At 34.6% G+C, this 24,596-nt stretch overlaps 1 protein-coding gene across 2 annotated transcripts in view; it reads right to left on the bottom strand.

The window, feature by feature from the left end:
• LOC111147257 (Bardet-Biedl syndrome 9) overlaps window positions 1–24,596 on the bottom strand; it is a 441,623-nt gene that overhangs the window by 229,388 nt on the left and 187,639 nt on the right. For both annotated transcript variants that reach the window (XR_002640607.1, XM_022503184.1), the window contains exons 14-16: window positions 23,671–23,775; window positions 19,097–19,111; window positions 12,369–12,509 (exon numbers count right to left, since the gene is read on the bottom strand). Coding sequence is in view for 1 of the 2 variants with exons in the window: in XM_022503184.1 (XP_022358892.1) it covers window positions 12,369–12,509; window positions 19,097–19,111; window positions 23,671–23,775 (261 nt within the window). In the remaining variant the exon portion in view is untranslated. The remainder of the gene's footprint in view (window positions 1–12,368; window positions 12,510–19,096; window positions 19,112–23,670; window positions 23,776–24,596) is intronic.

The following is a 24,596-nucleotide window of genomic DNA, read 5'->3' as shown; positions in this document are numbered from 1 at the left end:
ACGGTAATTCCCAATTGCTTAAATTTCTCCCTCACAATAACACTCTGAAATCATTTAATTTCCTTCCTTCTACTGCTTCATTCTAGTTTGGAGGCAGGAAATGCACACAATAAACCTAGAACACCTGTCACACCAGAAAGCAAGGAAACAATTACTGACTAGTAGAGCAGTATGAAAATAAAAGCCAACTTAGAGAGATTACTGGCCAGAGATGAAAATACTTGAGTATCAAAAAAGTGAAATACATCAAAGAAATTTAAAGGCATGTGTTCATATGATATTAAAAACAGAAAAGGCCAAATGCTCATTAATGGAGGCTTCTAGAGAATCAATTCAATATTTTAAAAATCAGACAAAGAACCAAACATTTATCCAGATGATCCTACTCAAACTGTACCACATAGCCAATAGTAGGTAAGGGAAAAGTTCTCTGTATAGAAATAATCTAGCAAAATATTAAAGCTTGAAAGAAATAGATATCAATTTTCAATATCAATAAATTTAATAGATCTCAAAATTAAAATCAGTGTTTGTTACCATACCAGAAAAGAGAGAGACAGACAGATAACATGTACTCTCTGCTGAGAGTATATACTACCAATTCATGGAAGCAGTGTGGCCAAAATAATCAATTCTGACTCTAATACCCTAGATGCATCTATAAGTTAACAGACAATAAAGTGGACAGAGAAAATATTAAACATCACAGGGATGTAATCAGCAAATTCAGAGTATGGGAAATTCACAGGAAAAAATAATCTTACTCTTTAACAAATCAACTGCAAATTAAAAAGAGAGAAGGGGAAACCTATAGAAAAAAAGATAACAAAAAATTCATATCAAAAACTGCAATAAATGAACCACATTTGAATCCTGACTCAAAAACAAATAAAAATTATAACACTGAAGACTTTCACTTCAGGCCAAGATGAATAAACTAGGGCCAAATTTACCCTTCTACTTAGGACAACTAAAAAATGGGACAAAATCTATGAAACGTTTTTGAAGACACTGGAGACAAGGAAATGAACAACAATGATCCCTCACAAAGAACAATGTGAGCCCTATGACTGCCCCAGCCTATTGCCTAGAGGAAACTTCCAAGCCAGGACACAGGGAGGGGAAACCCAGGTGCAACCTAACATTCTATCCAAGTTGAAGACACAGAGTTGCAAGTCTGAAAAGCCTAAATATCAAAAGTTTGCAAGGCAGAGTGTCAAGAGAGGAGAGAGAAAAAAATATTTGAAGAAATAATGACCAAAATATTTGCAAATTAGATGAAAATTATAAACTACAGATCAAAAAATCTTAAACCCCAAGCATAAGAAAAATAAAAATAAATCAAGAGACACCTGGGTGGCTCAGATGGTTAAGCATCTCACTCTTGATTTTGGCTCAAGTCAAGATCTCAGGGTCCTGAGAAGGAGCCCCGCATCAGGTTCCATGCTCAGCAGGGAGTCTGCATGAGATTCTCTCCCTTTTCCCCGTCTCCCCAACCCCCTACCCCACTCACACAGGCTCCCTCTCTCTCAAATAAATAAATAAATCTTTTAAAAAAAAGAAATAAAATTATAGATTAATATGCCTCATGAGTACATATTTAAAAATTCTAACTAAAGTTTAGTAAGTTGAATCAAATAGTATATTGAAAGGATAATACATCTTTCAGTGTGATTTATCTCAAGAATGCACAATTATGCTAAAACCCAAAAATTAATCAATGTATACACTCATGAGCATAGCATAATATACAGAGTTGTTGAATCACTATCTGTACACCTGAAACTAATGTAACACTGTGTCAACTATACTTAAAGTCAAGGGGCACCTGGGTGGCTCGGCCGGTTATGCATCTACTCAAATCATGATCTCAGAGTCCCATGCTGGGCTCTCTGCTCTGTGGGAAGCCTGTATCTTCTCCCGCTGTCTGCGCCCCTGCTTCTGTGCACGCTCTCTTTCTCTCTCCCTCTCTCTCAAATAAATAAAATATTTAAAAATAAAAGTAAAATAAAGGAAATTTTTAAATTTAAGAAATAAAAAAATGTATCAGTGTAATCTACCTATAAACAGCCTAAAGAAGAAAATGATTTAAAATATCTCAACTGATGTAGAAAAAGCATTGGGAAAAAATCTAATATAGAACAAACTCTCAGCAAACTTGGTATAGAAGGAACTTCCTCAAATGGTATAGGACATCTACAGACTACCTACAACTAAAACATACTTAATGGTGAAAGCCTGAACATCCACTCTGCCATTTCTATTCAACATTGTCCCAGAAGTTTTCGCTTAGATAAAAGACTAGCAAGAAACAAACAGAATCCCTCGATTGGAAAGGAAGAAGTAAACTGGTTTTCACTTGCAGGTAACATAATCTTCTGTAGAAAATCTGAATACATGTACAAAACGGCTAGTAGGTCCAGTAAGTAGTTTAGCAATGTTGCATAATACAAGAGCGATATATAAAAACTAGTTGTATTTCTATGTACAGGCATACCCCACAGATACTGTGGGTTTGGTTCCAGACCACCATAATACACCAACTATTGCAATATAGTGTCATATGAATTTTTTGGTTTCTCAATACATATGAAACTTATGTTTACCCAATGCTACAGTCTATTAATTATGCAACATTGTATCTAAAAATACAATGTATATACCTTAATTAAAAAATACTTTATTGCTAAAAAGTGCTAAACATCATCTGAGCTTTCAGCAAGTTCTGACTTTTTGTTGGTGGGGGGTCTTGCCTCAATGTTGATGGCTGCTGACTGATCAGGAGGGAGGTTGCTGAAGGTTTGGAGAGTTGTGACAATTTCTTAAAATAAGGCAACATCCTTTCAAAAAAGATTTCTCTGTAGCATGTGATGCTTCTTGATAGAATTTTACCCACAGGAGAACTTTCAAAATTGGACTCAACCCTCTCAAACCCTCCGCTGCCTTTTCAACTAAGTTTGTATAATATTCTAAATCCTTTGTTATTTCAACAACCCTCACAGCATCTTCACCAGGAACAGATTCCATCTCAAGAAACCACTTTCTTTCCTCCTCAAAAAGAAGCAGCTTCTTATCCTTTATAAGGATCCCTTCATCATGAGATGGCAGCAACTCGGTCAGACCTGCAGGCTCCACTTCTAATTCCAGTTCTCTTGCTGTTTCCACCACATCTGCAGTTACACCCTCCACTGAAGTCTTGAATCCCTTCAAGTCACCTGTGAGGGCTGAAATCAACTTCTTCCAAACTGCTGCTCATCTTGGTATCTTGACCTCTTTCCATGAATCACAATGGTTCTGAAATAGTGAATTCTTTCCAGAAGGTTTTCAATTTACTTTTCCCAGATCCATCAGAGAAATAACTCTCTATAGCAGCTACAGCCTTAAGAAATGGATTTTTTTAATAATACGATTTGAAAGTTGAAATGACTCCTTGATCGATGGCTGCAGAATGGATACTGTGTTAGCACAGACGAAAACAACATTAATCTCATTGTCTATCTCCATCAGAGCTCTTGGGTGACCAGGTGCACTGCCAATAAGCAGTAATACTTTGAAAGGAATTATTTTTTTTCTGAGCAAAGTAGTTCTCAACAGTGGGTTTAAAATATTAAGCCATGTTGTAAACAGATGTTCTGTAATCCAGGCTTTGTGTTTAATGCATAGAGCACAGGCAGAGTAGATTTAGCATAATTCTTAAGGGTCCTAGGATTTTTGGAACAGTCAGTGAACACTGGTTTCAACTTAATCATCAGGTGCATTAGACCTTAACAAGAGAGTCAGCCTGTCCTAAGAAGCTTTGAAGCCAGGCATTGACTTCTCCTCCATAGCTATGAGAGTCCCGGATGGCATCTTCTTCCAAAACAAGGCTGTTACGTGTACATGGAAAATCTGTTGTTTCTTGTAGCCACCCTCATTAATTATCTTAGCTAGATCTTCTGGAAAACTTGCTGCAGCTTCTACATCAGCTCTTGCTGCTTCCACTTTGTGGAGATGACTTCTTTCCTTAAACCTCATGGACCAACCACTGCTAAACCAAATTTTTCTTTTGCAGCTTCCTCGCCTCTCTCAGCCTTCATACAATGGAAAAGGGTTAGAACTTGGCCCCAAATTAAGCTTTGGCTTAAGGAATGTTGTACCTGGTTTGGTCCTCTATCCAGACCACTCAAATTTTCTCCATATCATCAATAAAGCTGTTTCACTTTCTTATCACTCATGTGTTCACTGAGTAGACATTGAATTTCCTTCAAGACCTGTTCCCTTGTATTTGTAACTTGGTTATTTGCTGCAAGAGGCCTAGATTTTGACCTACCTCTGATTTTGTGAGACTGCCTTTCTCCTTAAGCTTGATCATTTCTAATTTTTGGTCTAAAGTGAGAGACATGTGACTCTTTCTTTCACTTAAACCCTAAGAGGCCACTGTAGAGTTATTAATACGCCTAATTTCAATACTGTTGTGTCTCGTGAAATAGGTAGGGCTGAGGAGAGAAATAGAGACAGAGGAATGGCCAGTGGAGCAGTCAGAACACACACAATATTTTTTTTAAGATTTTATTTATTTATTTGACAGACAGAGATCACAAGTAGGCAGAGAGGCAGGCAGAGAGGGGGGGGGGGGAGCAGGCTCCCTGCCGAACAGAAAGCCCGACGTGGGGCTCGATCCCAGGACCCCGAGACCATGACCTGAGCCGAAGGCAGAGGCTTTAACCAACTGAGCCACCCAGGCGCCCCAGAACACACACAATATTTATCACTTAAGTTTATCACCTTATATAGGGGTAGTTCATGGTACCCCAAAACAATTACAATAGTAACATCAAAGATCACTGATCATAGATCATAACAAATATAGCAATAATAAAAATTTTCAATTACCAAAATGTGACACAGAGACATGAAGTGAATAAATACTGTTGGAAAAATGGTACCAGTAGACTTGCCTGACCCAGAGTTGCCACAAACTTTCAATTTGTAAAAAACGCAGTATCTCCAAGACACAACAATTCAAAGCACAATAAAATGAGGTTTGCCTATACTAGAAAAGCACTATTTGAAATTGAAATAGACCAATATAATTTGCAATAACATCAAAATATATTAAATACTTAGGTATAAATCTGACAAAAGATTTGTAAAATGTGTACACTGAAAACTACAAACTCTCACTGAGAAAAATGAAATAAGCCCTAAATAAATGAAGGTCTCTACTTTCATCTTAACAAATTAGGATAAGTAGAGCAAATTGTACCCTGTTCAATATTGTTAAGATGTTGTTTCTCTCCAAGTTGATCAACAGACTTAATGCAATCCCAATTCCAATCAAAATCTCAGCAGGCGTTATTTTAAATTGACAAACTAATTTTAAGATTCATATGAAAATGCAAGGGATCTAGAATATCCAAGACAACACTGAGACTAGAAGAATGAAGCTAGGGAAATTATACTCCCTCACTTCTGGACATACATATTTATAGTAATTAGGACACTATACTATTGGTATATAGCAATACTGGAGGGCAAAGACAAACAGATCAATGGAATAAACTGAAGAGAACAGAAATATATACAGTTTTTCAGATGATTTATATAGTCCTATGATACATAGTCAGATGATTTTCAACAAAGTTGCAAAGGTGATCCATTGTAAAAGGCTAGTTTTTTCAAAAGTAGTGTTGCACATTAGATGGCCATATGTAAAAATAAGAATTTTATCCATATCTCACACCATAAAGAAATACCAAAATATGAAAAAAAAGACCTAGATGTAAATTTAGAAAACTCCTAGACAAGAACATAGGATAAAAGTTTTATACACTTGAGGCAAAGATTTTTTAGATATAATGTTAAAATCATGATTTGTAAAAGAAAAAAATTGATGGGCTTTATCAAAATTAAAAACTTCTGCTCTTCCAAAGACACTGTTACAAAAATGAAAAGATGTGCCACAGACTTGGAGAAAATATGTGTAATTCATATATTCTGATAAATGACTGAGAAGGCAGACAAAAAAGAATACATGCTGAATAATTCCATCTTATAAAATTCCAGAAAATACAAACTAATCTATAGTGATATAAAACCAACCCAGTGGTTGCCTGGGAATGGGGTATAATGGGTTATAAAGGGGCACAAGGAAATTTTTTAGGATGGTGAATATTTTCAGCATTATACTTGTGGAGATGGTTTCACAGGTATATACAAATATCCAAACTGATCAAACTGTATACTTTAAACATCTGTATATAAGTGATATTCCAATAATTTTAAAAAAATATTTTATTTATTTATTTGAGAAAGAGACAGAGAGGGAGCACATGCTATTGGGGTAGGGGTAGGTGGGGGGCAGGTAGGAGCAGAGGGGGAAGGAGAGGGAAGGTGAAAGAATCTCAAGCTGACTCCTCATTGAGCATGGAGCCCAAGATGGGGCTCCATCTCAGAACCCTGAGATCATGACCTGAGCAGAAACCAAGAGTCAGTCACTTAACTGACCAAGCCACCCAGGTGTCCACCAATAAAGTTATCTTTTTTAAAGCAAAAAATATACACTACCGCTGTGTTTGAGAACTAAAGAATATATTAAAATGTACCAAAAGAAAATATAACTAAATATCTTATAATCTTAATACAGGCCATTCTAAGCACAACATGAAATTTGAAACTAGAAAGAAAGCAATTAATAAAATTAAATTTTACTACATAAAAATGTAAACCTTATGTATTAAAAAATAATACAAGTAATTAATGAAAATCACAAAATGTCTATGCTAACAATTTAGAAATGCAAATTTTAAAAAGGGATGTCATTTTGCATCTTTGTCAAAAAATTTCCAAAATCCAGCTGCTGCCCTTGTGATGAACCCTGATGCTGGACACATCACCTGATACAATTAATCTGGAGGGAAGGTTGGCATTTAAATAAAGTTTTCAAATGTGCATACTCTTTAACTCAGTCATTTATCTTCAAGGAATTTCTCTAGAGAGAAACAGAAGCACCAAATAAATAAATAAATACAAATAAATAAAAAATAAAAAAATAACTACATACCCAGTACCTTCAAACAAGGGGATGTTATGTAATCATTAAAATATAAATTTACTGACAAGGAAAATAGCCATATATTTTAGTAGCATAAAAGATTGTTAGAGTGGCATGATATTTGTTATTCCATTTAAGTAAAATTTTGTGTAAAAGTACTGGTATCATGGCATACTCTGAAGGTCAGCTAATTTAACATCTATTCCCCCTTTCCCTTAGTCCCTCTATATTATTTCTCAGCCTCCTTTACAGCTAGAGGAAGCTATGCAGACACTATTATGGCTACTGAGACCTAAGTAGATATTTCCTAAGAATATTATAGAAACAGTCAAACTATCACTCTTTGCAGATGATGTGATACTATATGTGGAAAACCCAAAGACTCCACTCCAAATCTACTAGAACTTGTACAGGAATTCAGTAAAGTGTCAGGATATAAAATCAATGCACAGAAATCAGTTGCATTTCTATACACCAACAACAAGACAGAAGGAAGAGAAATTAAGGAGTCCATCCCATTTACAACTGCACCCAAAACCATAAGATACCTAGGAATAAACCTAACCAAAGAGGCAAAGAATCTATACTCAGAAAACTATAAAGTCCTCATGAAAGAAATGGAGGAAGACACAAAGAAATGGAAAAATGTTCCATGATCATGGATTGGAAGAACAAATATTGTGAAAATGTCTATGCTACCTAAAGCAATCTACACATTTAATGCAATCCCTATCAAAATCCCATCCATTTTTTTCAAAGAAATAGAACAAATAATCCTAAAATTTATATGGAATCAGAAAAGACCTCAAATAGCCAAAGGAATATTGAAAAAGAAAGCCAAAGTTGCTGGCCTCACAATTCCGGACTTCAAGCTCTATTACAAAGCTGTCATCATCAAGACAGTATGGTACTGGCACAAAAACAGACACATAGATCAATGGAACAGAATAGAGAGCCCAGAAATAGACCCTCAACTCTGTGGTCAACTAATCTTCGACAAAGCAGGAAGGAATGTCCAATGGAAAAAAGACAGCCTCTTCAACAAATGGTGTTGGGAAAACTGCACAGCCACATGCAGAAAAATGAAATTGGATCATTTCCTTACACCACACACGAAAATAGACTCAAAATGGATGAAGGACCTCAATGTGAGAAAGGAATCCATCAAAATCCTTGAGGAGAACACAGGCAGCAACCTCTTTGACCTCAGCCGCAGCAACTTCTTCCTAGGAACATCGCCAAAGGCAAGGGAATCAAGGGCAAAAATGAACTATTGGGACTTCATCAAGATCAAAAGCTTTTGCACAGCAAAGGAAACAGTCAACAAAACCAAAAGACAACTGACAGAATGGGAGAAGATACTTGCAAACGGCATATCAGACAAAGGGCTAGTATCCAAAATCTTATAAAGGGCTCAGCAAACACCCAAAGAACAAATGATCCAATCAAGAAATGGGCAGAGGACAGGAACAGACATTTCTGCCAAGAAGACATCCAGATGGCCAACAGACACATGAGAAAATGCTCCACAGCACTCGGCATCAGGGAAATACAAATCAAAACCGCAATGAGATACCACCTCACACCAGTCAGAACGACTAAAATTAACAAGTCAGGAAATGACAGATGCTGGCGAGGATGCGGAGAAAGGGGATCCCTCCTACACTGTGGTGGGAATGCAAGCTGGTGCAACCACTCTGGAAAACAGCATGGAGCTTCCTCAAAAAGCTGAAAATAGAGCTACCCTACGACCCAGCGATTGCACTACTGGGTATTTACCCTAAAGATACAAACGTGGTGCTCCGAAGGGGCACGTGCACCCGAATGTTTATAGCAGCAATGTCCACAATAGCCAAACTAAGGAAAGAACCTAGATGTCCACCAACAGATGAATGGATAAAGAAGATGTGGTATATATATACACAATGGAATACTATGCCGCCATCAAAAGAAATGAAATCTTGCCATTTGCGACGACGTGGATGGAACTAGAGGGTATTATGTTAAGCGAAATAAGTCAATCGGAGAAAGACAACTATCATATGATCTCCCTGATATGAGGAAGTGGAGATGCAACAGTGGGGGGGGGGTAGGAAAAGAATAAATGAAACAAGATGGGATCGGGAGGGAGACAAACCATTAGAGACTCTAAATGTCACAAAACAAACTAAGGGTGGCGGGGGGTAGGGGGGTCTGGAGAGGGTGGTGGGGTTAGGGACATTGGGGAGGGTATATGATATGGTGAGTGCTGTGAAATATGTAAACCAGGCGATTCACAGACCTGTACCCCTGGGGCTAATAATACATTATATGTTTATAAAAAAATTTTTTTAAATTTTAAAAAGAATATTATAGAAACATGCCTTTCTGATAAAAATTATAGTCATTGTTATACCTCTTGCCTTGCAGTCAGGTATGATGACTGAATTTGAAGCAGTTTATTGTAATGTGCCAACCAACACACTAGAGAAGGCACAGTGTAAGGAAAGATAAAAGCTGGGTCTTGGTAACATTCATAAACCACTATACCAGCTTCTATTGCCCACTTCTGGGCCTCACTTTTGGGGGAGGCTGAATAATATTTTATATACACACACATGTGTATACACACACGTGTATACACACACATACACTATATATATATATATATATATATATATATATATATATATATATAGTGAATATATATAGTATAAACGTTACTTAGTGCTTAAGTAACATTCAGCAAAAGCACCCCAGATGGTTATTTATTACATACATAAGTAAATATAAAGCCATTAAGCATATTAAAGCTTTTTATAATTACAATATTCTCTAAAGGCAAGAATTTGGGGTACTAGATACCTCCATTCAAATACTGTTGACAGGGTTACCTGATAGGGCTATTGTTATCCTTTGTCTGACTCTTTAATTCCACTTTAATTTTTTTTTAAGATTTTATTTATTTATTTGACAGAGAGAGACATAGTGATAGAAAGAACACAAGCAGGGGGAGTGGGAGAGGGAGAAGCAAACTTCCTGCAGAACAGGGAGCCCAATGCAGGGCCAGATCCCAGGACCCTGGGATAATGACCTGAGCTGAAGGCAGATGCTTAACAACTGACCCACCCAGGTGCCCTTATAATTCCACTTTTAGATATTCATCAAAGAATTAATAATAAATTTGGAAGAGTATTGCTACAATATATTTACAATATTAATAAACTGAAAACAACGTGTATGTCAGAAACATAATGCTGGCCAAATGATTTTAGTATGGATTTATGACAGAATATTATGCAATCCTTAAAATCATGTAATAAAAATATCTAATTATATAGAAAAATACTTCACAGCATTATGCAAAGTAAAATCCTTCGGAGGTAATGAAAAATAGTTTTGTAAAGATTAGGCAAGCGTCATGAAACACGAGTAGATATTGCTGGATGGTGGAATTACCAGTAATTTCTGTTTTCCTCCTTTAGCTGTCCATTTCTAAATTTCACATTTCTTTTGTAATAAGAAAAATTAAAGTTATTTTAATATATCTATATTTGTTCAAAGAACCAAAATTAAAAAAAAATAGGGAAAGATGCAGAATAAAGCTAGTTTTTTTTCTTCTCTGTGAAGCTCATTAATTTGTTTACTTCAGCTAAAAAAACAGATTCACAAGAGCAACTTTATCTGACATCAACAAAGCAAGTTTTATATATACCAAGAGTGAAAAACACTCTCTAAAAAGAAAAAATGAAAAAGTAACAAGAGTACTTATTTTAAATAATTACAGGATTTCATCATGTCCAATATGAATGCATATCCCAAAACTCCAAAAGAAAACATGCTAAATTATATACACTGGATCTGGGGGAAAATTTTTTTAGTTTGCCATTGAGTCCCATTTCTAGAGTGATTAAGAAGCAAATATATACCAATAAGCCTAAGATAACCTGTGACATAAAAACAACTAAGCCCAAAATCAGGAGGAAAATGGATGAGTTATCTGAGCTTTCCTTAGTTCTTCTTGTCTAATCCATAGCTTATAAAGATTACCTCTCAGGCCAAAAGCATCTATTCAATTTCTGTTGGTTTTTATCCACCTATAGTGATCATCCACTCAGAAGCCATAGTCTTAGACATTTTTCAAAGGCAACAATAAATTCAGTGTGCAGCATGTAACTTCCAACTCTATTCCCAGGACAGGAGAGAAGACCCAAGGAACTAATACATTTGTATAAGATGTAAGGATAATGACTCTTGCCACCTTTTTTATAAGAAAATTGAGAAGAAAGAGAAGGGAAGGGAAAAGGAGAAAGAAACCAAACAGTATAAAACTATTTGCTAACAAAGTGTGTGGGTGTCTGTCAGCGTGTATCTGTGTGTATATGCAAATTCAATTACAACTGAAGAATAGATTAATTGTAATAAAGAGTATTTAATTTTGGAGATTTTTCATTGAGTTAGATATAAATAAGCTTTTTAAATACTTCAAATCAATGAAAAATAAATTGTAAGTACTTTAAGTAGTTAGTAACACAAAAATTGACTTACCATAAATTTCTAAACCTTGTGGAAAATACTCTTTGTATTCTAAATCCTACCCACTAATGCCAGAGTGAGGATGCATATTATAGTCAACAGTGCCAATTTTTAATAAGGGGTTTGAAAAGGTTAATTTAATTCCCAGATCTTTTTTTAATTCCATCCTATCACCAGGAAACTTAATAGATGCTACACCTTAGAAAACCTGGTTACTAAAGATGTTTTATCCAATCAACACCTCTCTCTTTTCTAAGCTACTTAGAAAGAAAAAACTGACACCTGAGAAAGTCACACCTTCACAAATTACCCCAAATTCACTGTGATATTCAAGCTTTATATATGAAGCCCCTTTCAAAGGATCAGAGCCAGAGAATTGAACAATCACCCCATCCAGCTGCTGGAGAAAGCAAAACCACAAAGAGCAGCTACTTATGAGATTACTTTTTAGGGGCACAGAATATACTTTAAAAAGGTACATAGCCAAAAACTTACAATAAAGATGAAAAACAAATATCTACATTCCACGCCAAAAAATTCTACAGTCTAAAAAGAAACATTTGATGTTTTCACTTCTGAATACTGAAGCAAAATAATGATAATAATTTTAATCAAACTTAAAAGGTATACCTTATTACCTTGTTGATATACACTATTTGCCTTTGAACATGCAAACAAGAGAGAAAAATCTTTGTGGCATTTCTATATTCTGACTTAACAATTATCTGATAATTACCCTATCATTACCTGCTGATGAAGGATTCCATTCTGAATTCTTAACATTTCTGATGTTACAGGCATGTTACTTCAAAAGTCCTACCTGGAAAGAGACTGAGAAGACTAACTGGAGATTTGTTGGTATCAATAGTTAGTTTGTGGCTTGCAGTTTTTGAAGGCTGACCTGGTAGACAGATTAATTTCAGGGGAAGTCTAAATTTACATTGGATAACCCGAGGAATGCCTGAAATAAAAAGAGAGAAATGTAGATTCATAGACCTGACAGAAAATTTGACCAAAAAAATTTGAACTATATTCATAGTTTGAGTAACAACATATCTTATTTTAAAATTTTGCTCCATTTCAGTTAGCATAACTGAAAAAGCTATAAAGTATTATCATAATACATATTTTTATATTATTGTCAAAAAGCTCAAGACAAAAATAAAATCCTAAAAAAGAGTGTAGGCATCAGGTATGCCTTTAATATAATAGCATACTTTAAAAATCATCACAGTTGAACATTATACAAAACAGTGTATTTACTCAGACAGGGAGATAAACGGTAAGAGACTCTTAATCATAGGAAACAGACTGAGGGTTGCTGGAGGGATGGGGGCTAGGGATGGGGTGGTGATATAATGAGCAGTGGGTCCTACATAAGACTGATGAATCACTGAACTCTACCTCTGAAACTAATAATACATTATATGTTAATTAATTGAATTCAAATTTAAAAATTTAAAAGAAGTTAGAAAAAACAGTATATTTAATTTTATATTCAATTACTGAACCTTCTTTAAACTAAGACCTTCAAAGCTATAGCCCTAATCCAAGGCTATCAGCTAAAATGAGCAAATATATATATATATATATATATATATATATATATATATATATATATATATGAAATCTGTATCAGAAAGATACTATATGACTTTATCTAATATTTTTTCTACCACCAAAAATTTAAATCTTTAGCTATTTTTACTTATTAAAGATTTAAATTACAATTAAAAATCCACAATAAATTATAAGCGTGAAGGAAGAATTTGCTCTACTGTAGTTCCACTGAAGTTCACGTTATTTTACACAGTAATATTAAGAATATTACTTTCATATGAATTAAATTTTTCTCCACCCATTTAACTTTACCTATCACTGTTAAGTGACATTTCAAAAGTATTACATGGTCATTCAACTGAATTTTTTCAGTACCTTTACAGGCATATTGAAATAAGTAATTAAATAAATAACAATGAAGAGTTTTATGTCAAAATTTAAAGTTTTTAAGATTGTTCCTTTCAATATTTTTACAGAGAATGAAATTGAAATCAAAGCAAATTAGGTTCTCTATTTAAAATCTAACAAAGCAATTCTACAACTTCAGTATTCTCTCCTTGTATTCTAGGATTCCACCTTTGATTGGATAAGATAAAAGGTAATACACTGAAACCTCTATCTTACTATATTGCTGTAGAGAAATGAAAAACTTAAAATGTCCTACTCTACTTGATGTATCCACACATTAATTCCTTTATCTCTTTAAGATGGAGTCAGCGAGCGGCTTAAAAATAGCAAAAGCAGAAGCAGTTAAAGCTTGGGGACATGATCCCAAAGCAGGATCCCCAGAATTAGCGACATATTCTGTTAATGCCAATTGGAGTTGTGAGCTTGCTTGACATCCAAGCTGGGAGTATACTTTCCCGCACTACTTATTCACGAGGATCGTGAGAGATCATCAACAATGGCAAGCATACTGATATATGAGGTCAATTAAATACTTTTTCAGAGCATGTGGAGCATATTTGTGATTCTCTTCAACATAATCTATTATCCATTAAATTTTACATAGCTCATTTTTTTGCTTATAACCAACAGATGTTAAATTCACTTCTCCTGGAATCCTAGATGCAAATTATAACTGATGTCTCTTCAGGAAAGCTCCCAAGGCATTATTTCCTGACATTCTGTGAGGTTTTAGAGGCATGTGTATTTGTACTTTATAATGATGAAATGTTTTGACTCAAAATATTATGGTAACATGATCTAAGCTACTGCTCAAACCACAACTATCAGTATCACCATAAAAAATATTATAAAACATTATTTTTCCAATTTCATATATTCCATATATCCCCAAATTAGGGAAATATACCTACTAATATGTTTCCTCTATAATATATAAATTGCAGCCTTGATTAATAGATGCAGCCTGGAAAGAACAAGGACACTAAAACCTATTTCCGTTTCCCTTATTTTTAATGAATGTAGTAATGGAAAAAAAATCCTTCATCTTTTCATAATTCTGTATATGTATCAAGAGAAGCTACTTTTCTATGTATTTCACCCAAAAGCTGAGTTAAGTGTTCAAACAAAATTCGACTATAAATGTTCTTCTTCTAAAACTATACTGCTAACACTGTGGTTCTACTTTACTTGGATCAGATAGGTAGTACTTGAGTTGGTGGTAAAAAAAAAAAAAAAAATTAATCACAATGAATAACACTGGCCTTACATTACTGATTCTATATATTTGAAGATTATTACCCTAAATCTCCAGGAACCTAGAGCTAAAGAAACTGGTTGTATAAATATGTTTTCAGAAATTGAAACAAATGGCTTGCAAGCACTAATGAACCCAAGAAGGGAAATACATTATAACTCAATTCACAACTCAGGTCAGTTAATGACAATATCACACACTAGGGCAATGGTCTACAGTTGCTAAGATTTGTAGAAACCCTCCAGAATTTCTTTTCTACCCAAGAATTGTAAACCTGTTTCATAGGACATTTGGAAAACATTATTTTGAAAAATGATGATACTCCTACTTAATAAAATGATTATGGCTATTCTTTAAATGCTGGCAGCTTGAAAAGTTTTACCTTGTGGGGGGTGGATATGAAATCTTTTAGAAACCAGTTTAAGGAAATCACCTTTAAAAAGAAAAATTGCAATGCCAGTATTTAACACCACTTCCCCTTAAATTTAAACCCCAGTCTTTTAAAATATAATCTCCAGTATTTAGACATGGGGTTTTTATCAGAGGCATATTTCTATTGAGCTTCACTTTTTTTAAAGAAACCTAAAATGTAAATTTGGCTACCAACTTACTCTTCAGGCTGTGACTGCATCTAAGAACCTGAAGCCAGACGTATAGAGATATGTTTGAATGCATGCATGTATGTACCTATATAATAAGGAAGGAAAGAATTACATGTATTTAAAGACTTTACAAATTTTCTACTAGAATAGCTTTCAACTTAGCTGAAAGTCTAATTGGTCGTAACTTTGCCTACCATCAGTGATATTTTCTCTATGTAGTTGGCAAAACAGTCCCTGTATCTGGCTTATTCAAATAACTCTCTGAGTGTTATGCTAAGAAAAAAAAATGGTCATTTATAATACTCAAATATTGGCCTACTTGTTCATCAGACTGACTTTGTTCTACAGTTTTTTACCAAATATAATCACCTTTCCTTCAGACACTTCCCCTTCTAGCCTAACAGAGGAAATGGATGGTCGCAACTACTCTGGTGCAATTAATCACAAAATTATTTAACACTTACAGAGAAAATTCACATCAAAACCACTCTTGACAGAAAAATTTCTTCAGGAAAAGAATTCTAATTATACCTGGCACACCCAAGAGCCCAGTATCACTGTCAAGAGAGAAGCCAAAATGTGCTTTGGGGGGTGGGGGGGAAGGAAAAAAGAACATATATATCAGAATAGAATAACTATATATATTACACATCTATATAATGCCTTCAGAACTCTTTCCAGGGGCCTGCTAGAGTCATTTCATTTTGAAAACAAGGAACCCCAAAGCAGTAGCAATGTCTGGGAGCCAGAACTTCCTTGATCCCTTCCTGTTATGTCTGGCTACATACTGTGTCCCATCTGCAGTCATGTTTTACACTGCCCATGTCATGTAACTTTAATGCAGACATAATGGAGACTAACTCTTATGGGACAACATAAAACCTCCTTTGCTTCTCTTTTTCCACATGTAAAAGCAGGACTGCTTATCTGCAAAGAGCCTGAACAGATCAGGCCAATAAAATGGACCAGTCTTTGAAATTTGAAGCCTTGTGTCTAAGTTAAGATCTAAGTAGCAACATATTATTTAATTTTGCCAAGTAGGTGAAGCTGAATATTGCAATCCTACTCCCTAAAGCTTAATTATAATTTTAAAATATATCATAAGAGATTATTAACTTTGTATTGAAATACTAAAATTTCCATGTATTGGGATATTTTTCTCATGGTTTGGGCTGAATTTACAGTAAGAGAGAATAAATTCCTTCCAATAACAACCTTTACTAATTTTTTAAAGATAAAATAAATCATTTAAATAATATGGTATTTTACAAAAGTTAGTACAAAATCTTACCAGCTAAATTCAATCTTGCCAAGTAAAATATAAATATTCACTGTTAATAATCAGTTATTTTTAATAACCCAAATCCTAATTTGACAAGTATACTTCATGTTATTAAGCTAAACACTTACTCCTATAAAATGTTTCTCATATATTTTCACCTCCCAGATACAATGCAACTCAGGTTGTTGGCATTACCAACACTGTATGAGTATATTACTGCCATCATTTTTAAGTATTTATTATTAATATTATTATCTAATATTTATTATTAATATTATTATCTAATATTTATCTTAAAATATAATAAACTGAAACCACCACATTAAGTCTGTGTCTAGAAAGAAAAATAATCAAAGTAGGATAACTAAGTGCCTGTCATTTACCCTGACATCACACAATTCAAAGATGAGTACTTGAACCCTGCTCCCGCAGAGCCCAAAATCTACTAGGGAAACCTAAGGAACAAAGGTAATGAAATTCATATTATGATAGGTATTGCAGTAGATTCATAAATAAAGATTTCTTTGAAGATATTAAAGATAAACCAGTAATAATCAACATTGGCCCAGGTAATTTCAAGGGGTCATAATCTTGATGACATTGTCCCACAAATTCTAAACAAGATAAGAAATAGGCACATAGAATAAGTGCTCATGGTACTCTGATCAGAGAGAACAGTGGATCTATTTGGACATACAGAAAACAGACAACAGATATAGAGAAAACAGACAATTTGTATATCTCAAAAGATATGTGCATCAGTACAGGTAGTATATAATGTCTGTGCTGATATTAATGACACTAACATTGATCACTTGGTTATGGTAGTGCTACCAAATCACTTTTTTTTTTTAAGATTTTATTTATTCATTTGACAGACAGAGATCACAAGTAGGCAGAGAGGCAGGCAGAAAGAGAGAGGGGGAAGCAGGTTCCCCGCCGAGCAGAGGGCCCAATGTGGGACTCCATCTCAGGACCCCAGGATCATGACCCAAGCTGAAGGCAGAGGCTTTAACCCACTAAGCCACCCAAGTGCCCCCCAAATCACTCTTGTAGAGATACTGTTTTCTCCTTGTAATTAAAAAGTAATCCATTAGGTAATGTTTTGAGACTGAATATTCTATTACTCCAATGAGTTTAGTGTCCATTGATGAAACTTAACTGAACTAATTATTACACAGGTTTTGCAAAATAATGATTCTCTAATTTTATTAGATAATTTTATTAGATAAAATAATATTTTATTAGATAAAATAATTTAGATAAAATAATGATTCTCTCATTTATTAGCTGACCTCCTTTTGTAGAGTTTTCCCTCTATACATGCCTTTATTTTATCACTGTACTCATAGATTCTATTTCTTCAATATATATTATATTATATTATATTATATATTATATATGTATATAATATATATAATATTATATACTATAATAATTACATTATGATTTTGATGCTCTAAGTGTCCCATATGAACCATTGTGATGTACTGTGATCATTTCTTGACTACTTCTTTGCTTTCTGACTCAACAATATAGGACAGGCTCTCTTATTTTCCCTTCTCCAGACCTGGACAGCCCTTTCTCGAAGAACCCTGATCTCTTTGTCTAGATATGGTACTCAGATATGAAAATCTATGCATCAGAGGTGCTCACTACTATTGAGCCGAGGCCTGAATAGGTCTCTGCCCCATCTCCATAGCCTCTACTCTACTCTACTGCAATAACCTCCAACTTGGCTGTCTTTCAAAACCAGTTCTTCACACTGCAGTCAGAGTGATCATTCCACAATACATTTCTATTCCTCTCCTTTCCAGGGCAAAAGCATGTGTGTGCATGTTCACATCCATGCACTTTTTGACATACTTAAACCCATTTAGTGGCTGCCCTTTGGTCACAGAACAAACATCAAAATCACTAGCATAATCAAAAACACCCCATAATCAAAAGACTCAAAAAGTGCCCATTCTTTCCCTATACCCTAGTTACATTTTGACCGCTTTACTCCAGCCTTCAATTAAAAAAAAAGATAGCAAGAAAGAAAAAGAAAACAATTAGAATTCAGTGACAAACACCATATTTTTCCTTATTCTTTATTTATTTTAAGTAAAATAAGATAGCAGGGCATATGAGTAAATCACCCAAACTTACAGATATAAGTGGTCAATGACACTTCTGATTTTTTTTTCCAAAACAGTCATGGAGCTTCATTCTTTCTCATGACTCTAAAACAACTAATAATGAATGGCAAATCTCTATGAGAAGAAACATTTATGATCCTCTCCTTAGCCACATGAAGGCACTGAATCATCCTAAAGAAGTGTCTGTGGTTAAAACAGCAGTCTGTAAAAATAGTTCATCCGTGGTATAATACTAGTTCAATTCACAGACCAAATTTCAGTTCTGAGATTCATTTTGTCCTAAATCATCATTTCACTTACCATCAGGATTTCGATCTATCCATCAGAGGTAATGCAAAAAAGGATAGGAGAGAAAGAATGCAACAAATTATTTGTGGTAAAATTACAATACAAGTTTAATATACACCTGTTTAAAAATATAAACTAAAATTTTCAAGAGTCTCTCAGATTATTTAAATGGCCCCCAACAAAAATAAGTCAATTCACAACTAAAGAGTATAACATGAATAAGTGAAATCTAATGATATATTTGCACATTCATTCTCAGAAGTCCATGACAGTGTGCTATTCCAGTGTAAATATGGCAATAAATAAATAAATAAATAAAAAGAGGTAAGGTATATGATCTATACCAAGAGCAAACAAGACTCAATAGAAATGACATCAAGAGGACTACATGAATTGTTGGGAGAAAAATTTGAGTGCAAGGCCAAATACACAGTATTTTCAGTTACTCTCATTTATATTATAATGTCTTTTTGGTTTTGGCGTGTCTTGGTATTCCTTTAGTTTTATAGACATTTTTTACATTTTAATTTCTAATTGACTTTCAACTAATTAACGTTATGTTCTTTGTTTAGCAATAATTTACAATCTTTTAAGTTCTGTCTTTAGAAAAGCATAATAGTTAAAAATGGTATGTGTAACCATAAGATCACAGATTGATTTTACAACTTCATAATGTACTTTTAAAGCATTTTTCCCACTTGCTACATAACCCATTTCTCTATGTTAAATTCATATTCAACCAGTGTTACCCCTTTCCCTGAAAAGAAGTGAAATACTTAGTTGAATTAAGGCATCAACACCTACCACACATATTTGAAGTGTAACAAGGATAAAATGTATAAAAGTCCCTATGATTACGGAGACACTCAATGATAGTGATCTAGAGATTTTAGTCAAATATTTCTTTCTTTTTTATCTCACAACTCAAAATGAAAATAACATTAAAACTCCCAATGTTCTTTTCAGAAATATCCAACTAAAAAACTCTATCACTCTTTGATGCCTTATGGAAAGTTGGTATTTCTTTCTGAAGCCAGCTTTCTCAAAGTCATTTAAACATAAAATATTTACATTACCACAAATTTTGAAAATCTAAATAAATGATCAAAATGGTCAATTCTGGCTAATAATGAATTTTTAACAACCTAATGCAAAATAACGTACAAAGCAAAGGAAATAGATTTTGAAAATATGTATTAAAGTTGTAAAATCATCTCAGAGTATAGAAATGTCAATGCATAAGCCAGAAAATTCACTTAGGCAAAATTAAAACTATAATTATTAAAAAACATTGCTAAAACATTAAAAAGATTATCCACCATGACCAGGTGGGATTCATCCCTGGGTTACAAGGATGGTTCAACATTCGCAAATCAATCAATGTGATAGAACAAATCAATAAGAAAAGAGAGAAGAACCACATGGTCCTCTCAATTGATGCAGAAAAAGCATTTGACAAAATCCAGCATCTGTTCCTGATTAAAACGCTTCAAAGTATAGGGATAGAGGGAACATTCCTCAACTTCATAAAATCTATCTATGAAAAACCCACAGCAAATATCATCCTCAATGGGAAAAAGCTGACAGCCTTCCCGTTGAGATCAGGAACACGATAAGGATGCCCAGTCTCACCACTCTTGTTCAACATAGTATTAGAAGTCCTAGCAACAGCAATCAGACAACAAAGAGAAATAAAAGGTATCCAAATTGGCAATGAAGAAGTCAAACTCTCTCTCTTTGCAGATGACATGATACTTTATATGGAAAACCCAAAAGACTCCACCCCAAACTACTAGAACTCATACAGCAATTCAGTAATATAGCAGGATACAAAGTCAAAGTACAGAAATCAGTTGCTTTCTTATATACTAACAATGAAAATACAGAAAGGGAAATTAGAGAATCAATTCCATTTACTATAGCACCAAGAACGATAAGATACCTGGGAATAAACCTAACCAAAGAGGTAAAGGATCTGTACTTGAAGAACTACAGAACCCTCATAAAAGAAATTGAAGAAGATACAAAAAGATGGAAGACCATTCCATGCTCTTGGATCGGAAGAATAAACATTGTTAAAATGTCTATGCTGCCTAGAGCAATCTATACTTTTAATGCCATTCCGATCAAAAGCCCACCAGTACTTTTCAAAGAGCTGGAGCAAATAATCCTAAAATTTGTATGGAATCAGAAGAGACCCCGAATCGCTAAGGAAATGTTGAAAAAGAAAAACAAAACTGGGGGCATCAAGTTACCTGATTTCAAGCTTTACTACAAAGCTGTGATCACCAAGACAGCATGGTACTAGCATAAAAACAGACACATAGACCACTGGAACAGAGCAGAGAGCCCAAATATGGATGTTCAACTCTAAGGTCAAATAATCTTCAACAAAACAGGAAAAAATATGCAGTGGAAAAAAGACAGTCTCTTCAATAAATGGTGCTGGGAAAATTGGACAGCTATATGTAGAAGAATGAAACTCGACCATTCTCTTATACCACACACAAAGATAAACTCGAAATGGATAAAAGACCTCAACGTGAGACAGGAATCCATCAGAATCCTAGAGGAGAACATAGGCACTAACCTCTTCGATATCAGCCACAGCAACTTCTTTCAAGATATGTCTCCAAAGGCAAAGGAAACAAAAGCGAAAATGAACTTTTGGGACTTCATCAAGATCAAAAGCTTCTGCTCAGCAAAGGAAACAGTCAACAAAACAAAGAAGCAACCCACAGAATGGGAGAAGATATTTGAAAATGACAGTACAGACAAAAGGTTGATATCCAGGATCTATAAAGAACTTCTCAAACTCAACACAGACAAAACAGATAATCATGTCAAAAAATGGGCAGAAGACATGAACAGACACTTCTCCAATGAAGACATACAAATGGCTATCAGACACATGAAAAAGTGTTCATCATCACTGGCCATCAGGGAGATTCAAATGAAAACCACATTGAGATACCACCTTATACCAGTTAGAATGGCCAAAATTAGCAAGACAGGAAACAATATGTGTTGGAGAGGATGTGGAGAAAGGGGAACCCTCTTACACTGTTGGTGGGAATGCAAGTTGGTGCAGCCACTTTGGAGAACAGTGTGGAGATTCCTCAAGAAATTAAAAATAGAGCTTCCCTATGACCCTGCAATTGCATTACTGGGTATTTACCCCAAAGATACAGATGTAGTGAAAAGAAGGGCCATCTGTACCCCAATGTTCATAGCAGCAATGGCCACGGTCACCAAACTGTGGAAAGAGCCAAGATACACTTCAATGGACAAATGGATAAGATGTGGTCCATATACATATGGAGTAATACTATGGAGTATTATGCCTCCATCAGAAAGGATGAATACCCAACTTTTGTGTCAACATGGACAGGACTGGGCGAGATTATGCTGAGTGAAATAAGTCAAGCAGAGACAGTCTGCTTTTTTGATATCAAAAAACCAATTATCATATGGTTTCACTTATTTGTGGAGCATAACAAATAACATGGAGGACATGGGGAGATGGAGAGGAGAAGGGAGTTGAGGGAAATTGGAAGGGGAGATGAACCATGAGAGACTATGGACTCTGAAAAATAATCTGAGGGTTTTGAAGGGGCAGGGGGTGGGAGGTTGGGGGAGACAGGTGGTGGGTATTATGGAGAGCACGTATTGCATGGAGCACTGGGTGTGGTGCATAAACAATGAATTCTGTTACGCTGAAAAGAAATAAATAAAAGAAATAAAAGAAAAACATTGCTAAATATGCAAAGTGGACATCAATAGAAAAAAAAGATAATCAAGGCATCTCTAAAACTTTTAGAATTAAAAAAACTATATAGAAATGTTTTAAAAATACAAATGTAACATTGCTAAAATACCCTATTATCAGTTACACTATGTTAAAACATCAGAAAAAAAAATGACTATTCATATTCTACCAATAAACAGATTGTCAAACAGTTAATATGAAAAATTCACTGCATAGGGAAAAAAACCAAACTATAAAATTTGACCAAATGAAGTTAAAATTTACACTAACTGAATCTCAACTGGACTGAAGATAACTTGTTTCAAAAGAGTTCCTTGAAAAAACACAGATCAAATTTTAGTAATTCTAATTTAGTAATTTTAGTGTTCTTAAATGTTTTAACATGTATGATATGAAAGAGTTTTATTTAGTCATTCATTAAAACAGTATCTGAAACTCTGAATATTGCTTTATATTAGAGCAATTCATAATAATCTTTTTCACGAATTCAGACTAGGCTTTTCTTTTTTCTTCAAATAAATGATGTCTAATACCATACTTTGAGTGTGAATAAAAATATATCATATTTGCTATTGAGAAGACAGAATCAAACATTATATGTGGAAATCGGTTAAACAGCTTATCTCTAATAATCCATAACACATAAAAGTAATTTGGACATACAATTTTATTTAACAGTAGGCAAGAATTATTTTTCCATTTAGTATTATTTCACAATGTGTCTTTCAGTCTTAAACACTTAAACATTTAACTCATAACTCCAATTATTTAAAAGTAGTAATTAGGATTATAAATCTGTGAACAACCGTGTGCTTACCTGATGGTCTGGAATAAGAAACAACAGCATTTCCTTCCAATTCAGGTGGTGTGTAACTCCCTTTCAGATAAACCGAAAAGGATACCGTTCTATTCATTTCTGGTGCTATAAGAAATATGAAAGTAATATTAAATTTCAAAATGTTGGACAATTATTATTAACAACAGTTAAAATTATGCATACACTACATGCCAGATAGTATCCTAAGCACTTTACATGGATTAATTTATTTAATCCTCACAATAACCCAGTAAGGTATGTACTATTATTGTCCCCAGCTTTTGTGCATGAGGAAACTGGCTACGGAGAGATTAAGAAGCTTGCCCAAGGTCATATAGCCAATAGAGAACTGAAAACTGACTTCAGGGCAAGGGTGCCCATATTCTACATCACTGCTTCTCTTTAGTCAGATGAATAGGCAGAATGATCAGAAAAAAATGTACACAAAAAGGCAAGAGAATTTGGGAACTAGGATTAGTACACTTTATCATGGCTATAATACAGACTGCAGGGGAAAATGGGAGAGGGGCATTGTATATGGATGTAACTATAACTGTAACAACTTTGCAGATTGTTACCTTCTATATTCATGTATTTGACCTCCAACCTGAGGTAGGCAGTCTTTTTTTTTTTTTTAAGATTTTATTCATTTATTTGACACTCAGAGATCACAAGTAGGCAGAGAGGCAGGCAGAGAGAGAGGAGGAAGCAAGCTCCCCGCCGAGCAGAGAGCATGATGCGGGGCTCGATCCCAGGACCCTGGGATCATGACCCGAGCCAAAGGCAGAGGCTTTAACCCACTGAGCCACTCAGGCACCCCTGAGGTAGGCAGTCTTAAGACACTTTTAACTGGAAAAATAAACTGTTCAAAATGTGTTTTAGAAAGACAAATTGGAAGTATTGTGAAAATAATTAGAAAATAAAGT

This window comes from Enhydra lutris, unplaced genomic scaffold, assembly GCF_002288905.1.
Source record: "Enhydra lutris kenyoni isolate GAN:26980312 unplaced genomic scaffold, ASM228890v2 scaffoldscaffold16, whole genome shotgun sequence".
Taxonomy (NCBI): Eukaryota; Metazoa; Chordata; class Mammalia; order Carnivora; family Mustelidae; genus Enhydra; species Enhydra lutris.
Note: the sequence above shows the minus strand (reverse complement) of the source record. Positions and strands in the feature narration are given on the sequence as shown.